Here is a 22,234-nt window from a genome sequence, read left to right on the forward strand (position 1 = left end):
TGTGAGTAGGCGTTGGCTCCAAAATTCCGTCCTGAAAAATGAGCTCCAGGGGTGCACAGGATTTGTTACCAGCGTGTTCCCTGCAGCATTTTTATATGGTGAAAACTCTAAAACAATCTAAATAGTCAACAATCAGATTGCTTGAATTGAGGTACAATCCCTTTCCCAAAATAAAGACTAAAAATGACTTGAAATGTTGATATTTACTAAAGCTGGGTGATAAGGCGTGTGGATTCATCATACCCATTCACTCTACTTTATGTGTGTGCACATGTAACATATTTCCATGATAAAACACTTCTGAAACTTCAAAATAACTGTTTTAGAAAGTACTTGGCATTATGAATCAAGAGCCCTAAAAAGAGTCCTTTTCTTCAACCTACAAATTACTCATCGGGAATTTAACCTAAGGAAACAAAGCTTAGGTACAAAGGCGTTCGCTGTGGCATTATTTATAATCATTAGACAGCTTCAAAGGGCCTGAATGTTCAACTACTCGGGAATGACTAAATAAATATGGTCTCAAAACATAAAATGCCCCTGAAGACTTGGAGGTGTGTAGTCTGCCTCCGCCCGAGGCCACGCTCCCGTCCTCTGTCACGGGCCGCCGCTTTCACAGTCTCCTGGCCTCCCTCCCTCTGCGTCCTCCGTCCCCCCACCCCACCCACCTTGGTGCCTCTTCCCTTTCATCCCCCGCACCACCCTGGGGTCTGCATCTCAAAATCCCCAAGAACTAGCCTGTGAGGGTGAACTGCTCCTGATCAGCCTGTGCCCTTGGTACAATCCCTTTGGGAACGTTGGGCCACCTGCAGTGCCTGGGAGGTGAAGCTCTGGCCCAGGGCATTCACTGATTTAAAACTAGAATTTAAAATTAGGAGTCCAAAGGCAGAAAACACCGTTCTCCTCCACAGGGGACCCTGAAAGGGAAGCACCATCCCAGGGAGCTCATCAGGCAGGTTCTATCCCAGGGGGCCAGGGGTCGAAGTGTGCCCCTCTTGTCCTGTCTCCGCCGGACACCGGCACGTAAATGCCACGCCTGGCAGAACTCACCACCCTGTTGATAGAAGAGGCGAGGCCCAGGACATCACATACGCGCTCAAGGTCATCCGACGGGGGGGCTAGTGGGAGGCTAGGATCAAAGCGGCCCCAGTGAGTCCAGGCCCACCGCTAAAGCCTCGCTCCCCGCCAGGAAGAATGCCGCCGGCTGGGAAGAGCAGATGCAGGGGAGACCAGATGGCCCCAGGAATTCCCCACATCCCAGGACAGCGGCCTCCTCGCCCGGGGGCTGCCCAGCTCCCAGCTCCCAGAGTCTCGGCTCAGAGACTGCACCTCGGGCCTCCGGCACGCCCCTCGGGAGGGAGGAACACACGCTGTGTGTGCTGGGGCGCCACGCTCCAAGCTCTGCCGGTCCTGTGCGCTGGGCTGCTCAGGCCCGGGGTGCGCGGGGATTTGAGTGACAGGCTCACCGGCAGGCCTGAGCCAGTCACCAAGACCTCCGGGGCTCACCACGGGGCCCTGGCTGCCGGCTCAGATTCCCCCAGGCCCTGGACCACGTGGAGGGCGCCCCCGAGGTTCTGGCTGTGACACCAGAGCTGTGGGACCTCCTGGAAGGTGCCCCCCCCCCCGGGAATCCCCTCGTCCCGGCAGCTGCAGTGACCTGCAGCCCCTCCAGGCGGGGGCAGCTCTGCCCCGCGTCTTCGCCTTTCGGGGTACAGCCACCTCGCTGCAGAGAGGCACCGAGGGGCGCGGCCCCAGGAGCTGGGGGCAGCGGCCCCCGCCTGACGGGCAGCAGGCCGGCTCTGCTCTCGCATACACGGCGCTGGGCGGGCGGCCAGTCGCTGGCCCCGCCTCCGTGGCCCGTGCGGGCTTCCTCCGCCCCCCCAGGGGGCTGCGGTGGGAAGGGCAGCCTCGGGGGCGGCACCGCCCGGGCCAGGCTGCCGTTCCGCCGCCTCCCGGCCGTGCCCTTGGCGAGGGCTCAGCCCTTAGGAGCCTCTGCGCACGCACCCAGGGACAACCGCAGAAACCCTTAGACGGCGCCGGGGGCCCCCCGCGGATTTGCTCCTTTAACCGCCACGACCCTTCAGGCGGCGGGAACGCGCACCGGCTCCGCGGGGCGCGGGAAGGAGGCGGCGGCGCGGCCGGGCGGTCCCGCCCCGAGCGGGGCTCTCGCGCCCCCGGCTAGCCGCCGACGGGTACCGGCAGGCCGAGCACCTCAGTCCGCCCCGGTGGGGCTGCAGGGAGGCCGCAGGCCCGGACAGCCCTCCCCCGCCGCGGAGCCCCGCTGCCCGGGTCCGAACCCTGGCTTTGCCCCTTCCTAGCAGCGTGACTTTGGGACACATACCCGGCTACCCCCGGCCGCGGTCTCGTTGTGCGTAAAGCGGGGCTCACAGTGCATCTGCCGCCCCGGATCAGGGCGTGCGGGGCGGTACGCACGGGTCAGAAAACCCTGCCGGCGTCGGCGAGGAGCTCAGCAGAGGGGCGTCTGCGGATTCTCACCCGTTTCTGGCAGGAGGACGGACACCAGGTGAGTCGGCGCGCCTGGCGTCCCGCGGGTGGGCGGCGGGTGGCGCGCCGGGCCGGGCCGGGCTCTGCTGCCCCCTGGCGGGCGCCCCGCGATATGCAGACTCGCCCGCGTGCGGCGGGGCCGCCGGCGGGTGATGCCCTCGGGGTGCGGCCAGGTGGCGGGCGCCGCTGTGAGGCCCGCGCCCCTCCCGGATCCCGCCTTTGCCGCGAGCAGGGCGCCCGCGGGCGCTGCGAGCGGGACAGGACCCCCGCGTGAGGTCCGTGCGCGCCGGGGGCAGGCGCCGGGGGCAGGCGCAGGGGGAGGCGCGGCGCGGTCGGCCCTGCCGTCCACAGCGAGAGGCCGTCGATACCCTCGCCTCCTCCGCGCCCTCTCCCAGGGGGCCCCCGCTGCGCTGGGTGTGCAGCTCGGCGCCTGCTCTTCTGGACGCGGCCTCCCTGCCGCCCCCCGCGAGGCCCCCCAAGCGAAGAGCCCGCTCTCTGCCCCCCAGGAAGGCTCCTCGGCCGGGCCCGGGCCTCACCCACTGGTCACCGGGTATCTCCCGGTCGCGCCACAGGGAGGCATTGTTTCCTCGGGTTTCACAGCCAAGGGGTTAATTTCTGGGTTCAAAAAAGGGCAGACCACACAGCCGGGGAGGATGAAGGCCCCGTCGTCCCCCGGACAAGCCCCCCTTCCAGGAGGCCTTGACCACGGCCCGTGACCCTGTCCCAGCAAAGAATTCGCAGAACCTCCCGACCCTGGACATCCGACCGCGCTCCTCCGGGTGATTTTCCACCCGTGGGCGCAGCTGTCCGCCTGCACAGCCCCCGCTGTCCCTGCTGGGCGCGGGGCCCAGTTCGCAGGCTCTTTCCCCTGTGGCGACCGTCCCGAGACGTCTTCCGCTTTGCCATGTTTAATGAGTGTCCTGTACAAGATTTTTTCCTTAGCAGAGGCCACCAACAGAATGAGAGGTAAAAGAAAAAGTAATTTTCACAGGAGGAGCTGATTTTTATTAATCCCAGAGAAAATGAAACCACACTGGTAAACATGGAAATTAAAATAACGTTTAATATCTACTGAACTATGTCTGGCATGCAGGTGATCAATAAATATTCTCAAACAAATACATTAATGGATTTTTAAATGACTTAATTTGAGTGAGTTTCTGGCAGAATTGATGGGTCAGCTTATATGTTGCTGGTAACAGTGTGAGTTGATAAAATCTTTTTGGAAATAAAATACAAGAGCCAGTCCTGTGTTCCAACGATCTTGAAACTGACACTGAAAGACTAGTCTTATGGGGAGAAGTGAGCTACTTTCCATGTAATAGATGAAGAGAGCAGCCATGCCCCGGCTTTACATCTGTGCTTCATTTCTCACCTCTTCAGATGGATAAAGAGAGTAAGAAAAGTTAGAGGGGGGGCGGGGGAGCCGAGGCAGCAATCTCTTCAAATGGCTGTTCTGAAAAGTTTATTAGAAGGATGCAGAGCTCTCACAATTCAGGGACAGCCTGAATAATCAAGACCCAGGAGGTCGGAAACTCCGGGCAGACACAGAAACATCATCACCAACAGAAGTTCTAAGACCTTCATTCTGGTGGTTCCACTGCAAATGACTCAGCTACCAAATTTTTCAGTCTCTTGCCAAGAGAGGATCTGATCTGCCAGCCTGGTGCATGGTGCCCTTGGGCCGACATCGCTTCTGGCCCCAAATGGCCGTGGCCACCCCAGGGAGTGAGAGTCACTCGGCCTGCCGGGGCCGCGCCTTGGAGACAGGGATGGCGGCAGGGACACAGACCAGGCTTATGCCCTTTAAAGTCCCAGGGCCCTGCCTGGAACCGCGGTCTGGCCCGGCTTTCTCCATGGCACCAGCATGTTGGGCACAATCCGGGCACAGTGAAAGGATGCGAGTATCACATGGCCACTGAATGTTGGACATGGAGACCACGCAGCACAGTGGAAACTTCACTGCAATATAGGGCTAGCTGAACACAAATCGTGTTTCTGTTCTGACTGCGACTCTGTCAATATGAAGGTTGGAGATAATGGCCTGAAAGGAAGCTGGTCAAATGAAAACACCCTGGATAGCTGGGACGGTGCCGGTAGATAAATTTCTTCCTTTTATAGAGCTCTCTTAACATCCCTGTCATTATTTGAGTAACAGAAGCATTTCTGTTCTTCCTCGGAAAGAAAGAACCTGGGCAGCCAGGGAATGTGAACTTTAAAACACGAAGCAGCATTAACCAGTCAGCTGGCCTCAGGTCGTGGGCTCGCCCCGCTTGCAGAGCTGGGCCTCACTGCCCGCCCTACGCCCTGCTCTGTCCCACCGCTTTTAACATTTTTATCTTCTGCTCACCCGTTATCTTTGACACGAACTTCATTTTTTAAATCCAGCATTAAAACTTTTATCTTGGATACTGAGTTCTGTGATGCTCCTTATATTGTGTGCCTCCCCTCGTCCTAGGCCTGCGCCGGCCAAAAGGGCATTTTGCACGGCTTGTCCTTTGGCAGGAGCAGCAGAAAAAAATGGCTATTAGACACGAGCAAAGCAAAGGGCCCTCCAGCCAGACCCTCCCTGGGGAGCCAAGGGACAGAGGCCCACAGCTAATCTGAACTCTGAAGGCCGGACAGTCAACCTCCTAGGAAGGCGGTTGCTCGGTCCCCCTCTGGGGAGGAGGGCCACCTTGTCTAGGACACAGAGTCCACCTGCCCAGTAATGGCCTTGCCTGAGCACCCCCCTCCCTTTACTGCTCGGCTATGGAAAAGCTGAAAGCACTACCAGCTCTTGAACTGCAATTGAATCCAGGGATATGCGGCTCAGATAAGGAGGGACAGGGTCAGAACTCACCTAAAATAGACGCTGGAGGCCAAGGTCTGGAAAAGCCGTGTCTGCTCAGCATGAACACAGGGGAAAAAACAAAGTTGTGGCATCTCGCCAAACATTTTGCAATTAGGACAAAGCAAAAGAACATACACACAAATACAGGCAAAAAACAAAAAACCGAGGTGGAGATTCTCCATTTGGACTTTTTGAGTAATAAAAACAGCTCAGTGATTGTATCCATGTCAAAATTCATAGATCTGTACACTAAGATTTGTGCATTTTATTGTATGTACCTCAATATTAAAAAACTCACTTCAGAGTTTAGGAAAAAAATTGGTGCCTAAACACCAACACAAAACTAAAAATAAGTTACTAATAGAAGATACATCTTTCCAAAATGATGCAACAACTCAAAACTGAATACGCAGTTGGAAATGGCACACCACATTCTAGGAGACAAAAAAAAAAAATTCCAAAAAATCAACGCTAAGGCTTTCCTAGTAAAATTCCTGAATGTCAGGAATGAGGAAGGGATGCTGGATAATCTGATGGAAAAAGCAGGTACATTCCAGAGGAAAGATAAAGCTGGCCTCAGTTGTGTCAGTGGAGCAATGGATGTAACTATTTGTACTGTTAAACTATAAAACAAGAATCAGAATCAGGGAGACAGAAAGTTCGTGAATTTCCCCCATTGACAGGGGTTAATATGTATTATCCAATTTGGTTTAATGAAAAAAGTAAAAGGAGTCTGACATTATAAATGAAACCACCAGAAGTACTAAAAACTGCAGCATAACCATCACAAACCAGAGGGCATGAGGATGAAGGGTGGCAGGTGTTTGCCTGATTCAGTTCTTGGGTTTCAGAGCTGACAGTCCTAAAAGACGCTGTGCAAGCGTTACTACATCAACAGACACTGAAGCAGAAAAAGTGACCCTCGGCCCACGTGTAGGTGTCTACCCCCCACCTCCCTGAAACACGACTGTCTCTTGTTAATGAGTCGGATGGCTTTGGGGCAGCTCCTCTCTGCTGCCTGCATGGTGGGGGTGTCTTGAGGCTGGGCTGGAAGCGCGGAAGGCTCCTGTGTTGGCACCTGGACTGGGAAGACAGAGCTGGGGCCGAACAGGTGGGGCTGCCCAGCATGTCTCTGCATGGCTGTTGTGGGCGTCCCCTCCAGGGTGGCGGCTACAGGGCAGCCAAGGTCCTGTACCCTGTGGGACCGTGCAGGTAACCCATGGGCGATCCCACCATACCACCACCCTGCTAATGCGGGCCGCCTTCAACTCTGGCCCAAGCTCCTCAGACACCCTCCAGACCTGCCTCGCACACCCACTGGTGCGCCTTCCCAGTTCTTCCGTGCAGCCAGGTGCCGACTGGGTTCTCTCTCGTTCCCGCCCGACTGCAGCTTGGAAGTCTTCAGGGCATCCCACATTCCTGAGAAACCTGTCTGCCTCTTCTCTCTGAGCCTGGCCCTGGGCAGTTCCCCCATCTCCTCACTGGTCACTGGCTGTTCCACCACCCCTCCTCTGCTACTTCTAACCACAGAGCCTCTGCCTGAATCACTCAGGGCCCCCTCTCCTCTTCCTGCTGCAGGGAGGTCCCCACCCACTTCTGGGCCCTGGGTACTTTCATCTACCAGCTGCCACTTACCTCCTATCTGATCATATTGGCCCTTCCTCACCAAATCATTATGCTTCCGATGGCAGGGCCATACCACCCTGTCCCCGGCACCTAGCAGTGCCAGCATGTGATGGACACTCTGGGAACACTGGGGCGGCCGCGGCGCACAGGAAGCCGAGGCACAGCCTGGCGTGGGAAGACGTGTGGTGGAAACGAGGCCCAGGGCGGTGCGCAGGGAGTGCTACCTTCTGTTCAGTTAATGCGGTTACCCGATCCAGTGATTGATCCGTGCTGGCTACAGATGGCAGAGACCCGGGCCGTCCCAAGTGAACACTGGGAACACCTAGGGACATGCTGGCTTCAGACCCAGCCGACTTCAGGGGCACAGGACCCTTAGGATGCGTCACGGTCCCTGACCAGGCCCCCTGCGCCCTGCTTCTCCCCAAGGCTGGTGCCGGCTCCACCCTCGGGTGAAACTGCAGAGAAGCCACAGCACCCTTCCTGAGGCCCAGGGGTGGCCTGGAGGCAGGGGGCCTGCAGGGCAAACTTCCTGTCCAGAGCACAGACGTGACTCGGAGAGGCTGTGCTGCATCAGAGGGCAGTGTGGTACCAAGGGAAGGGAAGCAGATGCCGTGAGGCCAAAGCACACACGTCACTGTAAGTGGCTAAGTGTCCTTTTCTTTTTGGAAACAAATTAATAGTCGCTTCCCCTGGGACCAGGCAGACCTCTCATTCTGTACCATTCAGTACGAGAGACACTTTCTAACCATGTACATGTGCTGCTTTTGTTAAAATCACAATGAAATTTTTTACACATAATTTTAGTTCTCAAAACTGACACCTTCTAAGTTCCGTGACTGACTCACAGTAGACGCTGACGTAGGAGCAGAACTCGGAGGTTAATAGCGGTGCGACACGTTACTACTACACAGACCACCACCGGTTCAGGCACTTTATCAAAGGTGTTCATAAGCACACGAGGCTCCCAGTCCTCTGCCACGCTGCGGAGGACTCTGCCAACTCCCAACCCACACCCTTCAAAACCATCACATCAAAGGAAAACACGGACCCCAACACCAGCATTACCGTTTCCTAAATAAGGACACACAACGGAACCCCTGGACTTCACAGACCACATAAACCTGACTGACACCGAGTCCTCTTTGGCAAGAGGGATTCAAGTCAAAGAAACTCAAAGTAAAACTAAGGATTTCCAAGTCACATTATTTCTGCATAGGTTCGGGATTTACACACCCTGGCGTCTTGACTGAGTATTTAGATGCCAGAGTCCCTGTGGCACATTTTGCGTTCACACCCATGAGGATGATGTTTGCGGCACAAAGAGCCGATTTGTTAAGTCGAGAGTCTCAGGAGTTTGACCAGAACCTGGTGCCCTTCGGCTAACAGACGGCACAGCAGGCCACCGGCGCAGAGTGGGCACAGCGGGGCCACGGGAGTGTCCGGGACCCCAGGTGTCATGGGGAAAGTGGCACGTCCAGGTGTTCCCCAGATGTGATTTTATAGTGAACTCCCATTTGTCCATGTTCAATGTTAGTGACAAACTTGTCTTATGTCAAGGCTTTTAAACGGTGATGTACTTACACTGACCACAAACTGGCCAGGATCCCACGGGTGCGCAGGTGCCCGGCCCCCCCACGCCCCTGGCCGGCTGCCCCACTACAGGTCTTCTCTTTCACCCCTGGCTCGGTTGTCCTCCTTGGAGGCCCGAGCTTCAGGGTCCCCCTCCTTCTTCCTGCCCTTCTCCCGCTTCGTTTTATTCTTCTCTGGGCCTCCTCCTTTGCCGGGGTACACCTGTCCCTCCAGAGTCACGTCGGCACATCTGTCTTGACTGACCAGGAAGTCCTTGATCTCCCAGGCATAGCCCCCGTCACGCAGCATGAAGATGGCGCGGTCTGACCCCACGATGAACCTACAGAGACAGGGCGGCGGTCAGCACACAGCAGAGAGGGCGCAGAGCCATTTGCTGCACTTCAAACAACTCCTTTTTACCGTGAAATAATTCAAGTTCTACATGAATACAGAACAAAAAATTGTACTTTCCAAGACCTAGTAGCTACTGACATGGAATGTGTGAGGATACAGTTGGCCCTGGAACAATGCAGGGGTGAGGGGTGCCGAAACCCACAGCTGAAAATCCCTGTATAGCTTCTGGCTCCCGATTACTGAACTACTAACAGCCTACTGCTCACTGGAAGCCTTACCTGTAACATAAAGCCAATTAACAGGTATTCTGTATGGTATCTGTATTCTAACAGAGTCAGCTAGAAAAAAGAAAATGTTTCAAATTGTTGCAAGTCTCCACAAAAAATTCCAATATATTTATTTAAAAAACCCACATATACATGGACCAGCCCAGCTCAAACCCACGCTGCTCAAGGGCTCCCCGTACAGCCAACTGAACTATTTAACCCCTCGGCTCAATCGACACAGACAGAACCTGGGCGTGCCGGAGAGTGGGGTGTGGCGGGGGGAGTGGTGGTGCTGGTGCTGAGCAGCGCAGGGGGCTCCCTGGAACACTGCAGACGCATCTCAGGGGCCGCTGGGGATGCCAGGAGGTGCCGTCGGACCTGTGTTACTTTCCGAGGCGCCCACTGAAGGTGCCACTTGACAAAGTCCTGTTGATAAAGACCGAGGACTTCTGGTTTAGACCGGGTCACAGGAAGGACCCACAAGGGGCTATGAGGACACTCAGATGCCAGCCAGAAATCCTGACCCAGAGGTTATCAGAGAGCAGCCCACGTACACGCACCTTCAACACGGTGTGTCCCAAGGAGCAACAAGGAAGAGCGTGAGGCCCAGGGGGACCACCAGTGTGGCCGGGAGGCGCGAGTCTTCCGTTCCTGAAGGGCTGCACTCCCACCCCCTTCTGTTCAGGACACCCCCCCCACTCAAGATGGGGGCTAGTGCTGGACCAGGGCCACCGAAACACTCATTTGCTTCCCTAAGTGTCCATCTCAGCAAACGAAAGCTCGCTGTCACCCCGGCTCTCAGCATCCCTTCAGTTCTTTATTCCTTTTCAACTTCCTAAGCAAAGGCACAAAGACCCTCCACTTCAGAACTGTTACTAGGAGGCGAAAAGAAATTCCTTAAATCGCACCTCAGGACCATCCTGAGCTGCAGAAGCTGGACGCCTCACCGTAACTCGGGGGCCTGTTAGGAGACTGGGCGCGTTGCCCGTGTGACCACGGCCTCACAGGAAGCACACAGTCCGGCTGTGACACCCCCTCCCCACTGGGGCCAAGCTGCACACCGTCTACTCGGGTGACATAAAGGCTAAGGACACAAGGTCCAGCAGGACTCTGGGAACTGATGAGCTGTGCGGAACAGCAACTTACTGGCCTTAACCGGTAACGAGTGTTCCGCTTTAAAAATAAATTAGGAATAAAGCAGTGTGACAGAGGACACCCGAGTAGGAAAGGCCCAGGGCCCGGGAAGGACAGCCTGCCAGGGCTCAGCGGGCAGGCAGCCTCCGCCTGCCCCAGCAGGGCCCTGGCGCCTCACCTCTGCACGTCGTAGTTGGCGTTGAAGAGGCTGCCCTGCCACAGGCTGGTGATCTCCTCCGTCTCCTTCTCCGTGGGGCTCCCCGACACGGTGGCGAACATCATGAGCGTCTTCCCCTTCTTGGTCATTCTCAGGATGCTCTCGGGCTTGCCCGGGTCTATCTGTGAGAAGTCGATGGGGGCTGAGGGTCTCTTGTGCTCTGGGAGATCGCCTTCTTCGATGTCATCATCCTTCTACGGGGGGCAAGGGGGAGAAGCACGAGAACCGTCAGGAAGGACCTGCCCCGGACGCAGCAAGAGCTTGTGCCCGTCAGGTGCAGGCTGGTGACCCAACTAAGAGTGGAAGGGCGCCCAGGGGTTTCCTCCTCTATGTGATTTTCACACCAAATCCAATTCCCGTCAGCACTTTAGCTGCCCATCAAAGTTTTGCTACTCAGGGTCACCAAGCACAGGCAGCCCCCATGTGATAGGTTTCCAGCCGTTTCCCTCTCAAAGAACCTACCCAGAATGGAAGATTGTAGAAACGGCCCCATTCAGGTTTGGTGATACAATGAAAAACACTACACAGCAACGATGACACAGGCAACAGATCGCAAAAGAATTAAACTGCGACAGAGCCAGGTTCAGGATTAGATTTGCTACACAACTCGCTATGGGAAGTTCAAGAATAGGCAAAATTAATCTAGGATGACAGAAATTACAGCAGTGGTTGCGTCTGGGAGGGCATTACGAGGGGAACTGAGAAGGGACAAGGGACTCTCTGGGGTGATGGAAATGTTCTATATCATGACAAGGATGTGGGTAGCACAGATGTAACCTTTTGTCAAAACTCTTAAAATCTGCATTTCATGTATATCAATTTCATCTAAAAAATGCAAACTATAAACAAATAATTCTCGTTAGAGGGTTTGGTTTCTGCTGTGGTGTGAGCCAGCAATTCTGAAACTTCTACCTGCAAAGCCTAAGCTTGAGAAAGCAGCAAAGGTACCGAGGGTAGGAGAGCTGGGCTCTTCACCCTGCCAAGGGGAATCACAAATACGCAGAGGGGAGAGCGCACCCCGTGGCATTAGGCTGGACCTGGAGGCATCAGAAGAATTCGTGACTTCTAATTAGGTAGATAGGTAGATTGATAGATGCACCTAAGAGAAGAATCTAAGTATTTTTTCCAGAGTTCCTTAAAGAAAAGGCTAATTCCAGCAAAGGAAACAGATGAGTCCGGAATGTCTTCTTCTATCAGAAAGTAGGAAAGTGCTCAAACGATCATGGGACAAATCACAAGGGCACAGACACCAACAGGGAGCAGTGCACATGAGCCTGATCGGGAATAATCTGAAAATCAAAATAAACAGAGAATGACTTATCACTCTCGCAATACAGTAAGAACCACTGAGTCCATACTGATGTAAAGAAATGAATACATTCTGCTTACAGAAGTCTGCCAACTAATAAACAGAAGACAGGTAAGTAGATGTATTAAAAATACTTAAAAGAAGCAGAGTTCCTTGGAGAAAACACTAATTCCCACAACGAAAGGAAGATGCCACCAGATGGATGCCCCTTGACAGCGTTCTGGTCAATGAAAAGAAGCCTGTGCATTACAGGACTCCAGTGACAAGAAGTGTCCAGAGCAGGCAGACGCCGATGCAGAAAGCAGGCCGGCAGCTGTCTGGAGCGGGACGGAGCCTGGGAGCCACTGGGGGACAGCTGACAGGGGCTGCGCGATGAAAACATCCTCAAACTGTTGTGGAAATGGTTGCAAAACTCTTCAGAAACATACATCTTAAGTGGGTGAATCATAAGGCATGTAAATTATATCTCAATAAAGCCGTTACAAAATACAAAAAAACACTAAAATGAAACAAAAGCTCCTATATCACTTTTACTTGGTCTTTTTTACAAATCACTGAGGGGCCCAGGCTCAAGACACTAATAACAACATACTGGATTCAAAGTATTTTTAATAAAAGATGAGAACAAAAGAATCTAAGGCAGAGCTCGGAATGGGATCTGTATCTCCATCAGGCCTGGGCCCCCACCCGGCCCCGCTCGCTACCTGCACCTGCTCCTCGACGCCTGCAGAGGACCGGGCAGCAAGGGACCCCCAAGGCCCCCTCCATGACCACACGGCACACGAGCCTCATTCCTCCCCCTGCTTCCTCAGTCAATTCTTGGAACGACTCCGAGGTGGGTACTACTAACACCTCAAACAGACAAGCTCTCTGCCAGTCGAAATTCCCAGGCTTAAGAGGTCTGAACAGAGCCCCGTCTATTATTATCTGCACCCCTCTGTCCAGTTCCCACGCGCTCCATCCTCAGCGATGCTGCTGCTGCTCTGATGCCATCTCCTCCCTGCAAAAAGACCCCGAAGCCCGCTGAGATTCCAACTGCACTTTCTTTTTACAGCACGGGCAACTTGTGCTTTGTGGTTATTTTTATAGTCTACCGCTCCTGCTGCCTGCATCCCTTATTCACCTCGCAGCACCTTTTTTTCTGGTCTAGCTCAGGGCCTGGGTATTTCCACGGCAGGATTTCCTCACGAGATGGTATTCTCGCTTTGGGGGTGGCGGGCGTCGAAAACTTTGTTAGGGTCCGAAAAGAGGGCGGGAGATTGCAGAGACAGCAAGGGAAGGAACAGCTGCACGCTGACCCTCTGCGTTAGCGGCCGGCACACTCTCGAATCTACCCCAGTCGTTCCATCAACTGCAGATAAACTTGAAAATACCAGTCAGCTCTCTTCTAGTCCAAAGCATCAGACGGCTTTTTAAACTCACGTCCGAAAGCCTCTATCAAACACACACACACACACAGATAACCACAAAATAATAAAACATCAGTGTTGGAAGGAATCCTCCAGGAAAATCCCATTTTGCAGGTAAGGAACCTGAGGCCACAGTGAGAAGCCGAGTTTCTGACTACTGCACGAGCTCTAAAACTTAACCGAGACAAAGCAACCCCCGTCGGAAGGCCGGAAGGCAGCCCCGTGCTTCTGGTCAGTGACCTCCACCACGGGGGGCCCGCTGCCCGCTGCCGGTGACGACGCGCCCCGGGGCACTCAAGCAACGAGAAAGCCCGCTCCCAAGAGGCAGCCCCCGCTCCTTGAAGTGAAAAACGCGGGTCCCACGAGGCGGCCATCAGCCTTGCTACCGCCCCGCCACCAAAATAAGGCCTCCCACGAAACTACAGCGCGCTCCGGGCGCTCCGCCGGGACGGGAAGGCGGAAACCCGCTGGTCGGGAGGGCGGGACGACCCCCGGGCCCGCGACCGCTCCGCCCGCGGCCTCTGGGTGGGAAGGTCTCCCTCCCAAGCGGGATCGGCCGCCGGGCGTGCGGCAGGCGCACCGGCGGGGCCGAGCGCGGGCCGAGCGGCCGAGGGCGCGGGGCCGGGGGCTGCGGGCTGGGGCACCGGCGGGCGGCGGGGCGGGGGGTGGAAGAGGCCGGGAGCGCCGCGCACCTCCCACTGCTCCAGCAGCCGCGCCATGTCCGCATCGTTGTAGTCGCGAATGTCCTTCTTCTTGCGGGCCGGTGCGGCGGCCTCGCCGGGCGTGCGGGCCGGGCCCTCGGAGGCGTAGGCCCTCGGCGGCGGCAGAAGCACCAGCAGGCTGGATGCACAGAGGAGGACCGCGGCCGAGCGCGCCCAGCCGGAGGCCGCCATCTTGCCGTCGCCCGCCGTCGCCGCCGCGGGTCCCGCCCCCTACGCGCTCCGGCCCGCCTCCGGAAGCCCTGCCCTCCTGTCGTCTTAGCCCCGCCCCCGGTCCGTCCCGCGGGTCCCGCCCCCTACGCGCTCCGGCCCGCCTCCGGAAGCCCTGCCCTCCTGTCGTCTTAGCCCCGCCCCCGGTCCGTCCCGCGGGTCCCGCCCCCTACGCGCTCTGGCCTGCCTCCGGAGGCCCCGCCCTCCGGCCGTCTTAGCCACGCCCTCGGTTCCGCGACTCCCGCCCCCTACGCTCTCCAGCCCACCTCCCGGCCCTCACCAGCCGACCAGGTCCCGCCTCCGGAAGCCCTGCCCCCCCGACCATCTTAGTCCGTCCCCGGTCCGTCCCGAGGGTCCCGCCCCCTACACGCTCCAGCCTGCCTCCCGGCTCTCGTCAGCCGATCAGGCCCCGCCCCCGGAAGCCCCGCCTCCCGGCAATATTGGCCACGCCCCGTCCCTTTCCCGCGGGGCCCGCCCCCTACGCGCTCCGGTCCGCCTCTCGGTCCTCGTCGGCCTACCAAGGCTCCGCCCCGGCCCGGCCCCGCCAGCTTCCTGCCTCCTCGGCTCCGGAAACCCCGCCTCTTGGTCCCATGTCGGCCCCGACCCGGGCAGTGCCGCGGGTTCCACCCCCTACGCGTTCCAGCCGCCCGTCCACCCGCTCCTCGCCTGGTCCCCGGGTGGCGCCCTGGGCACCGCGGAGTTGGTGGTTCTGCCCGGCGGCGCCGGGGGCTCCGGTGCGCTCCCCGCTCGAGGCCCGCCTTCTCCCGCGTGCGGCCGGCCAGGAAGATCCCTCGGGTCGCGCGTCGGGCACATTTTCCTACACATTTGCAAGTATCAGAGTGTCTCCGAAATGGTGCCACTGTATCCGTATGCGTTTGTGTCCGCATGCCGTACAGACTGGCAAGCCTGCTGGCTCTCCAAGTGTTTCCCACGATGAACTTTGATTATACTGCTGGATGGTATGCTTTGGTTCTGACATACCATTGGTGTGTTTCTCTACTACCCTATTGCCAGGTATTTATTACCAATTTTTCTATTACCAGGAAGAAAAAAAAAGCCAAAAGCCAAGATGATCCTCTTTATTCAGCCTTGCGTTGCAGGCTGAATCGTATCCCCCTCTCCCCCAAACTTCATAGGTTGAGGTCCTAAGCCCAGGTACCTCAGAATGTGGCTGTGTTTGGAGACAGGGTCTTTATAGAGAGGTGATCAAGATACAGTGAGGTTGTTGTGGGGGTTCCTACTCCAACAAGACTGGTGTCCTTATGAGAAGAGGGAATTTGGACACAGTTGTGTAGTGAGGACACAGGAGCAGACAGTGTTCTACATGCCAAGGAGCAAGGCCTTAGCAGGAAATAACCCTGCTGACGCCTTGAGCTGGGACTTCCAACCTCCATATAGAAAGTCGGTTTCTGTTTAAGCCACTTGGGCTCTAGTACTCCATTATGGAAGCCCTAGCCCACTGATACACCCTGCTTGGATAGAATTAATGGACTACATGTAACAGACAACTCCATTCCATAAAAAGTGGCTTAAACAAGATAGAGGGCTTTGTTGTTATTGTTTGACTTTTTTTTTTTCACAGGAACAGCTGGAAAATTAAGCATCTAGGGCTAGTGTTGTGGCTCCCGAGATACCTGGCACACAGCCCCTTTCTCATCCTGATCCATCACACTGGCCTGTGGCTTCCATCCTCAAAGTCACCACAAGTTCTGAGATGGCTGCTGGTGCTCCAGCCATCAAGATGACTTTCATCCAGAGGAAGGAAGGAAGGCCAAAAGGAACATACATTTCAGTGGAGTCAGCTTCCTTTAAGCAGCCTACTTGGACATTTCGCACAACACTTCTGTTTATATCTCATGGGCTGGAATCTAGCCCTCCAACGGAGGCTGGGAAACTGTCTTCTGGATGTATACCTTGTCACCCCAAATAAAATTGGGATTCTGTTAGCAAAAGAAAAGAGGAAGTGAATATTGAACAGGCAACTAGCTAACAATGTCTGCCTTATCTTCACTCTGAGGACCATTGTGCTTAAATTCTCTCCCCCTGTATCAGAGGCTGATATTGTACATACTCATGCATGCATCTATCTATATGTATACATGCTATGACATATTTTATTGACATTGGGCAAAAACAACTTATAAGAAAAAGAGGATTTTGCCTTTTCTTTTTTGAAGTCATAAGGGAAATGTCATAAGCTTCTCCCCAGGGTGCATTGCTCCACCCAGTGGCTTGGAGCCCTGTCCTGGTGCAGTCATGCTAAAAAACATGAACAGCTGTGGCCGATCATGTGCTCTGCTGGGAGGAGTCACCCTGGTTACTCACTTTGCCAGCTGCCCAGTTAAGGTGCAGAACTTCTGGGATTCCTGGTCCACAGTATCTAGTTATTAAAAAAAGAAGTCATTTAGTGTTTTACAGAAATTGTTGGGATTGTGTAAAAGATTCCAGGGCTACTGGCTTTCATTTAAGGAGGAAATCAATTCCATTTATAATCCACTGATGTAAAAACATCTGGAATGATTGCATTTTCACCATTTGGGTATTTGGAAGTTGTCTCAGTTCAACTCTGTGAGACTTTATTTACTAAGGCCCTACTGTCAATCAAGAGCCAGATGAGGCATGGATGGAAAGATTAATACTACAACATCCCTGCACTAAAGAGCTCGCAGACTAGCAGAGGATATAAACAACACACAGTAAGTATAGTGCAGACTGCGGGATGTCAGGACCCGTGAGGGGGTGATCTGATTATAATAACACCCCTATTTTAGGCAAGAGGAAACCCTGGCTTTGGAATTGCAGAATTTGTCCGAGATCACGCAGCTAGTGAGCGGCAGGCGAGAACTGGAGCCCAGGTGTGCGTGTTTTTCTTCCACAGAGCACCATCTGGGGTAATCATCCAGACACTCAGGGCTAGGAGCCATGTGCAAAACCCATTGAGAAGGAGTCTGGAGCCAGGAATGTTCAGATGGGATGAGATAAGGGTCTGACCCAGGTCTGAGGCAGTGTAGTCAGTCAGACAGGAGAGGAGGGGACAGAAGTGGGAGGGATGTGTGGTCACAGCCTGAAGGAAGGCAGCCGCTAGCCTCTCACCGCTCTGGAGTTTAATACGAGCTGCTCTTCTCACTGGTTCAGGGCCTGCAGATGGTAAAACTGGATCTGAGATGACTGCTGTCTTAGCCGGGTCTCCTCCTGACTTGTCACAGCACAGCAGGGGAGGCATGCCTCCACTGGGGGGTGCAGCAAGAGCCCCCAGCAGTATTTGGAATCAGGCAGGGTGATATTCAAAATACTGAAAGCTTGGGATGGCACAGCTACACCTCAGTCGGAACCGAGGCTGATGACTGAGAGGTGGACCATGGTTCTGGAGGTTGCGGCGGCCAAATCTTCACCCTGTAAAGACGGAATCACGGGGAGGCGCAGCTGGGGGGTCTCTAGGGTGGGGCTGAGGCCGAGGCAGTAAGTAGTTCCATTCTCTTCTTTTGCTACTTTTTAGTCGTGGAGCGAGAAGAGGCACCACCTATCTGCTGAGCTTTATCTGCTCCATGGAGCATCTAACTGATTCTGTTTTGACTACGAGTCCAGGTTTGCAGGAGAGAATGTGCTTGGTCCAGGCCCGGGTGGGTGTCCATTCCTGGTCACCACAGTCACTCATTAACAGGAGAAGCAGGACTTACATAATTAAAACCTGTGTTTGCTAAATGCGATGAAAAACAAGTTTAAAGGCAAATAAATTGGGAGGAAAACTCCAACATGGCATACACAAACCAGTAAGAAAAAGATGAACACCCCTGTTGAAAAATGGGAAAAGACATGAACAATATTTTTATTTATCCAAAATAAATAACTGGCCAATTTATATGTGAAAAAAAAAAGTCAGAACCTTATTAGATATCAAAGAAAAAGCAAATTCAAAGAAGATATAATTTTTTACCTATCAGGTCAAAATAAAGATGAATATAATGTACATTGTTGGCAAGGCTCAGGACATAAGCATCCTCATTCCCTTATGGGGGTGAAGTTTTTCTGCATGAAAATTAGGTGAAATGTATCAAAACCCTAAGAAATGTACAGTCTCTGATTAACAAGTGTGCATCAAGAACTGACTCCAAGGACCCAGACAATGAATAGTGATGGTATATGTAGCAGTTACCCTGTGGCAGGCACCCTTCTGAACACTTGACATGTATTCTTTCATTTACCTCTCCTCACAATCCAACCTTAACACTCTCATAAGAGCGGAAAACAGGAACTATCCTAAATGTTCAAGGACACTAGACTGTAAAATCACGTTTACACATTGCGAATTTACAGTCTGTTCATACAACGGAAAACAAGAGTCATTAAGTGTGATATCATAGATGTATAATCGTTGATACTAAAGGTGTTCATTTTATATTATTAAATCACAAACTGTTAGAAATCGGTATTAAAATTATAGAGATATGGATATATATCATAGGAAGACAGCAGCAAGCAGCTCTCTAAGGAGTGGGATTTCAAAGCTGTTGTATTTCAAAAGCAGGGGCGAGCCTGAAAACACACAGATGCTCCCAAAATATTGATAGTCTTACTGTTCTCTTCACCAAGATAGAAGGAAAAAAGCCTAATTATAACTGACATTCTTGGAATAATACACTTAATTTAAATTATCTTTGATATGGCAATTGCCTTGAAAATTTGGGGATGGGATTGGAATGTGCCTCATGCACTCAGATTCAGGTGAACAGAAAGGCAGCACCAGGGGAGGGAGGAAGGGAGGGACAGGGGAGTGACGGGTGAACTACTGCCCAGGTGAGATTCTTACTATGCGGGAATAAAATATACCAGAGAGCAGGGGACATGCTGGGGAAGGGGAGTGACCTGTCACACAGCTGTCCTGCTCTCTGGGCCAACATCAGACTCATTTGTCACTGTGGGAAATGAGAGTCAGGGAAAGCAGGGTGAGGGATAGATTGTCCAGATATCAATTCCTTTCCTTTAGAAGAGATACTGAAAGGAAGATAGTAAGGGGTGAAGTTTGGTCATGTGTAAGAAAGATTGCCTGAAACTGAATTGGCCATCTGTGAGCACAGACACAAAACAGGGACGCTGCTCCAAACATCAGGGCAGAGAATGCCCCTCCCTGACCACCGGGTGGCCCTGAGAAGGAGGCACAGCACCGTGCGCGGGGGGGTAAGCCGGGTCGTCCTGACGCATGCTACAGCATCAAGGAAGCGTGAAGACATTCTAAGTGAGACAAGGCAGCCGCAAGAGGACAAATATTGTATGATGCCCTTACATACGGTACCTAGAGACAAAGTAGGGTGGTGGTTTCTAGAGGTTGGCAGGATGGGGAGGGAAGACTTCTTGCTTAGTGGGTACAGAATTCCAATTTGGGAAGAGGAAAGATTTCTGGAGATGGACAGTGGTGTAATGTGAATGTAAGACCACTGACCCGTGGCTAAATTCACAGAAATGGCCGAGAGGGTAAATTTTATGTCACAAGTATTTTAGCACAATAAAAAAGTCAAACCAGAGTGCTCATACTATTATTGCCTTGTACCTGCGTGAAGCGCTGGCGTGGGTGCACCAGAATTTTAGAATAGCAGGGAAGGAGAGAAGGAATGTCTCCTCCATCCTGCCCGCCCACCTGTCAGCTCCACCGCTCCTCCCCGCATCAGCGCTCTTTACATCTTGTTCATTCATTCATTTCTTAAATGCCTGCTAAGTGTCGGCCTTGAGCCAGGCATTGAGAATACATGGTCCAGTGGCCAGGCCATCTCTGCATGTGGTTCCCGCTGCCCCTTGTCTGCTCCATGTACCTTCCCCCAGCCAAGCCTTCAGCCCACAGATTTTCAGCTTTCTTCTCTCACTCAATTTCCATTTTAATTTTAAAAGATGGCTAGGAAGGGTCATGGGTGGAGTTTGCTAAAGAGAAAGCCCTTAGTCCAGTGATTCCAGGGGCAGGCACAGCCTTCCTCCGCCCATCAGGTCAGACTAGAGTAAGCCACAGCAGCAAAAGACCCTCGGATCTCAGCGGCTTAACACTGAGTTTACTTTTTGCTGGCATTATACGTCCATCACAGGTCAGGAGAGGGTCTCCTCCCTGGTCACCTGGGCTTACAGGGGCTCCATCTTTTAGCTGCACCATGTAAACACAGTCTCCCTAATATTATGGGGGGTAAGAGAGAGTGAATTGGAGATGGGCTTGTCCCGGCCTCAGCCCAGAGGAGACACATCACTTCCACTTGGATTTCATTGGTCAGAAGGATCACACTACCCTGCCTCCCCTGCTGGACCCCTTGGGGAGCACCACTCTCTCTGCTGGTTTCTCGGCCCAGTGCTCACTATACCAAGAGTGAAACTATGATTACTTGTTCGCGTGACGCCGGTGTCCTCTCTGGCCTCCATCCTTCAGAAGAGACAGAGCCCTCGTGTTCTTATTACGGAACTTTGGTGCCACGGTAGGTGCCCAGTGTTGGTGGGGTGAGTGAACGCGGGCAGAAAGTAGAGGTCACCTACAGGAAGGCGGAGGTGGTGTCTGAAGATCAGTTTAGGAGGAGCTGCCCCATCAGAATTGCGCAGCAGGGAGGGCCAGGATCAAAGCCCTGACCCCACTGAACACAGTGGGACGGTCCGCGTGCAGCAAAGCGCATTGCTGCGGCACGAGGCTCCCAGCTGCAAAGCTGCAATAGACGAGAGCGCATAGAAGCAACAGCAGTTTCAACAATGAACCAGACACATTAGAAGGGTATGACTCTGTCTCATAATAAATTTTTTGGAGGAAAAAAAGTACGACGAGGGTGCTGCTATTCCTGGGTTCCTGTGGAAAGAGCTTGGTTCAGCCAACTCTAAAGATGGAAGTGATCAAAAGTTATCTAAGGGCCCTTTCGGCTGTGAGCAGGGTGACCACCCCTCCGGGTCTGTGCCTGTCGGCCCCGCTTGCTTTATTAATAGCATGTCTTACAGCACAGTCTGAAAACTGGATCAGACGGTAAATTGCAAGGCCATCCTAGTTGTAAGTACATTTGCCACTGGCTGAAAAAAGGTGACCCCGGGTCCGAGGAAGGAACCGAGGGACACTTGTTTCCGTTGGCTGATGCACCGGCTCGGGCTGCCCGGGCGCCCAGGGGCCGGTTTCAGGACGAGGAGGCTGCGCAGGAGGGAGGAAGCCCAGCTGCTTCGACCACTTCCTGCAGGGTGAGGTCCGGGTGACAAGGGGCGGCTGCCATTCTCGCTGTCCTTAGGCACTTCGGCGTCCGAGCCTCAGCTTCCTTGTCTGTAAAAGGGGGAGAGTTCTTCACCTCCAGAGGCCGCTTCTCCTACGCAGCGGCACGAGGACTCAGTCCGGCACACGGCTGAAGGCCACCGAGCGGCCGAGGCCCCACGTGCCACGGCTGCCCTTGCGAGCCCAGGGCTCAGCAGCCGGCGCACAGCGTCCCACGTGGGCATGAGAAAGCGGCTGTTTGGGGAGAACTCGCACAAGGTCACGCGCCTCCCGGATGCGGGGGTAGAGCGGACCCCAAACGCTGGGGCGACGCGCATGCCGACTCTGCGGGACGTTAGCTGGGCGGGAGGCGGCGGCGGGCGTCCGAGCCCTCTCCGCGGGCCGCAGCACGTCCGCGCGTCCCCGGCACCGCGCGCCGCCCCCTCGGGAGCCACCCCTGGCAGAGCTCAGCCCCAACAAAGGGCTGGAGAGAGCTTGTCAGGAGGCGGGTGTCCCGCAGAACGGCTCGACCCCGGCAGTCCCTGGGCATGGAGTCGCCTTTCGGGTCCCTTCCGTTCGGAGAGCGGGTCACCGTTCGGCTCGGCCGCCCGGCGGGCAGGAAGCGCGGAGCCCCCGGTCCGGCGGAGCTGACGTCAGGCCCGCCGGCGGCCGCGCCCCCGCCTCCCGGGAGTGCGCGGAGCCCCCGGCCCGCCCCCTCCGGGCCCCCGGAGGCGCGGGCCCCCAGGCCGGCCCGGCGCGCGCAGGGCGCGGCGCCCCAGAGCCGCGAGCTTCCCGGGGGAGGAGCAGCGCATCGCGCAAGCATCCGGGAGCGGCGGAGGGGGCGGGGGCAGGGCGCGAGGAGGAAGCGGGATTTAAACGAACGGCGGTGACGCC

At 54.7% G+C, this 22,234-nt stretch overlaps 1 protein-coding gene and 1 long non-coding RNA gene across 2 annotated transcripts; one reads left to right on the forward strand and one right to left on the reverse strand.

Moving 5' to 3' along the window:
- Nucleotides 1–2,386: 2,386 nt before the first annotated feature.
- On the forward strand, nt 2,387–4,914 carry LOC140847276 (uncharacterized). The gene is made up of 2 exons (XR_012127112.1): nt 2,387–2,524; nt 3,136–4,914. It is a non-coding gene; the product is annotated as an uncharacterized lncRNA (long non-coding RNA).
- A 2,967-nt stretch (nt 4,915–7,881) lies between these two features.
- Nucleotides 7,882–14,161, reverse strand: MESD (mesoderm development LRP chaperone). The gene is made up of 3 exons (XM_073227099.1): nt 13,915–14,161; nt 10,466–10,698; nt 7,882–8,873 (listed from the first exon to the last, which is right to left on the reverse strand). Exons 1-3 carry the CDS (start codon nt 14,113–14,115, stop codon nt 8,621–8,623), a joined length of 687 nt encoding a protein of 228 aa, XP_073083200.1. The 5' UTR covers nt 14,116–14,161; the 3' UTR covers nt 7,882–8,620.
- Nucleotides 14,162–22,234: the final 8,073 nt, after the last annotated feature.

Source organism: Manis javanica, chromosome 18, assembly GCF_040802235.1.
Source record: "Manis javanica isolate MJ-LG chromosome 18, MJ_LKY, whole genome shotgun sequence".
In the NCBI taxonomy this organism is placed as follows: domain Eukaryota; kingdom Metazoa; phylum Chordata; class Mammalia; order Pholidota; family Manidae; genus Manis; species Manis javanica.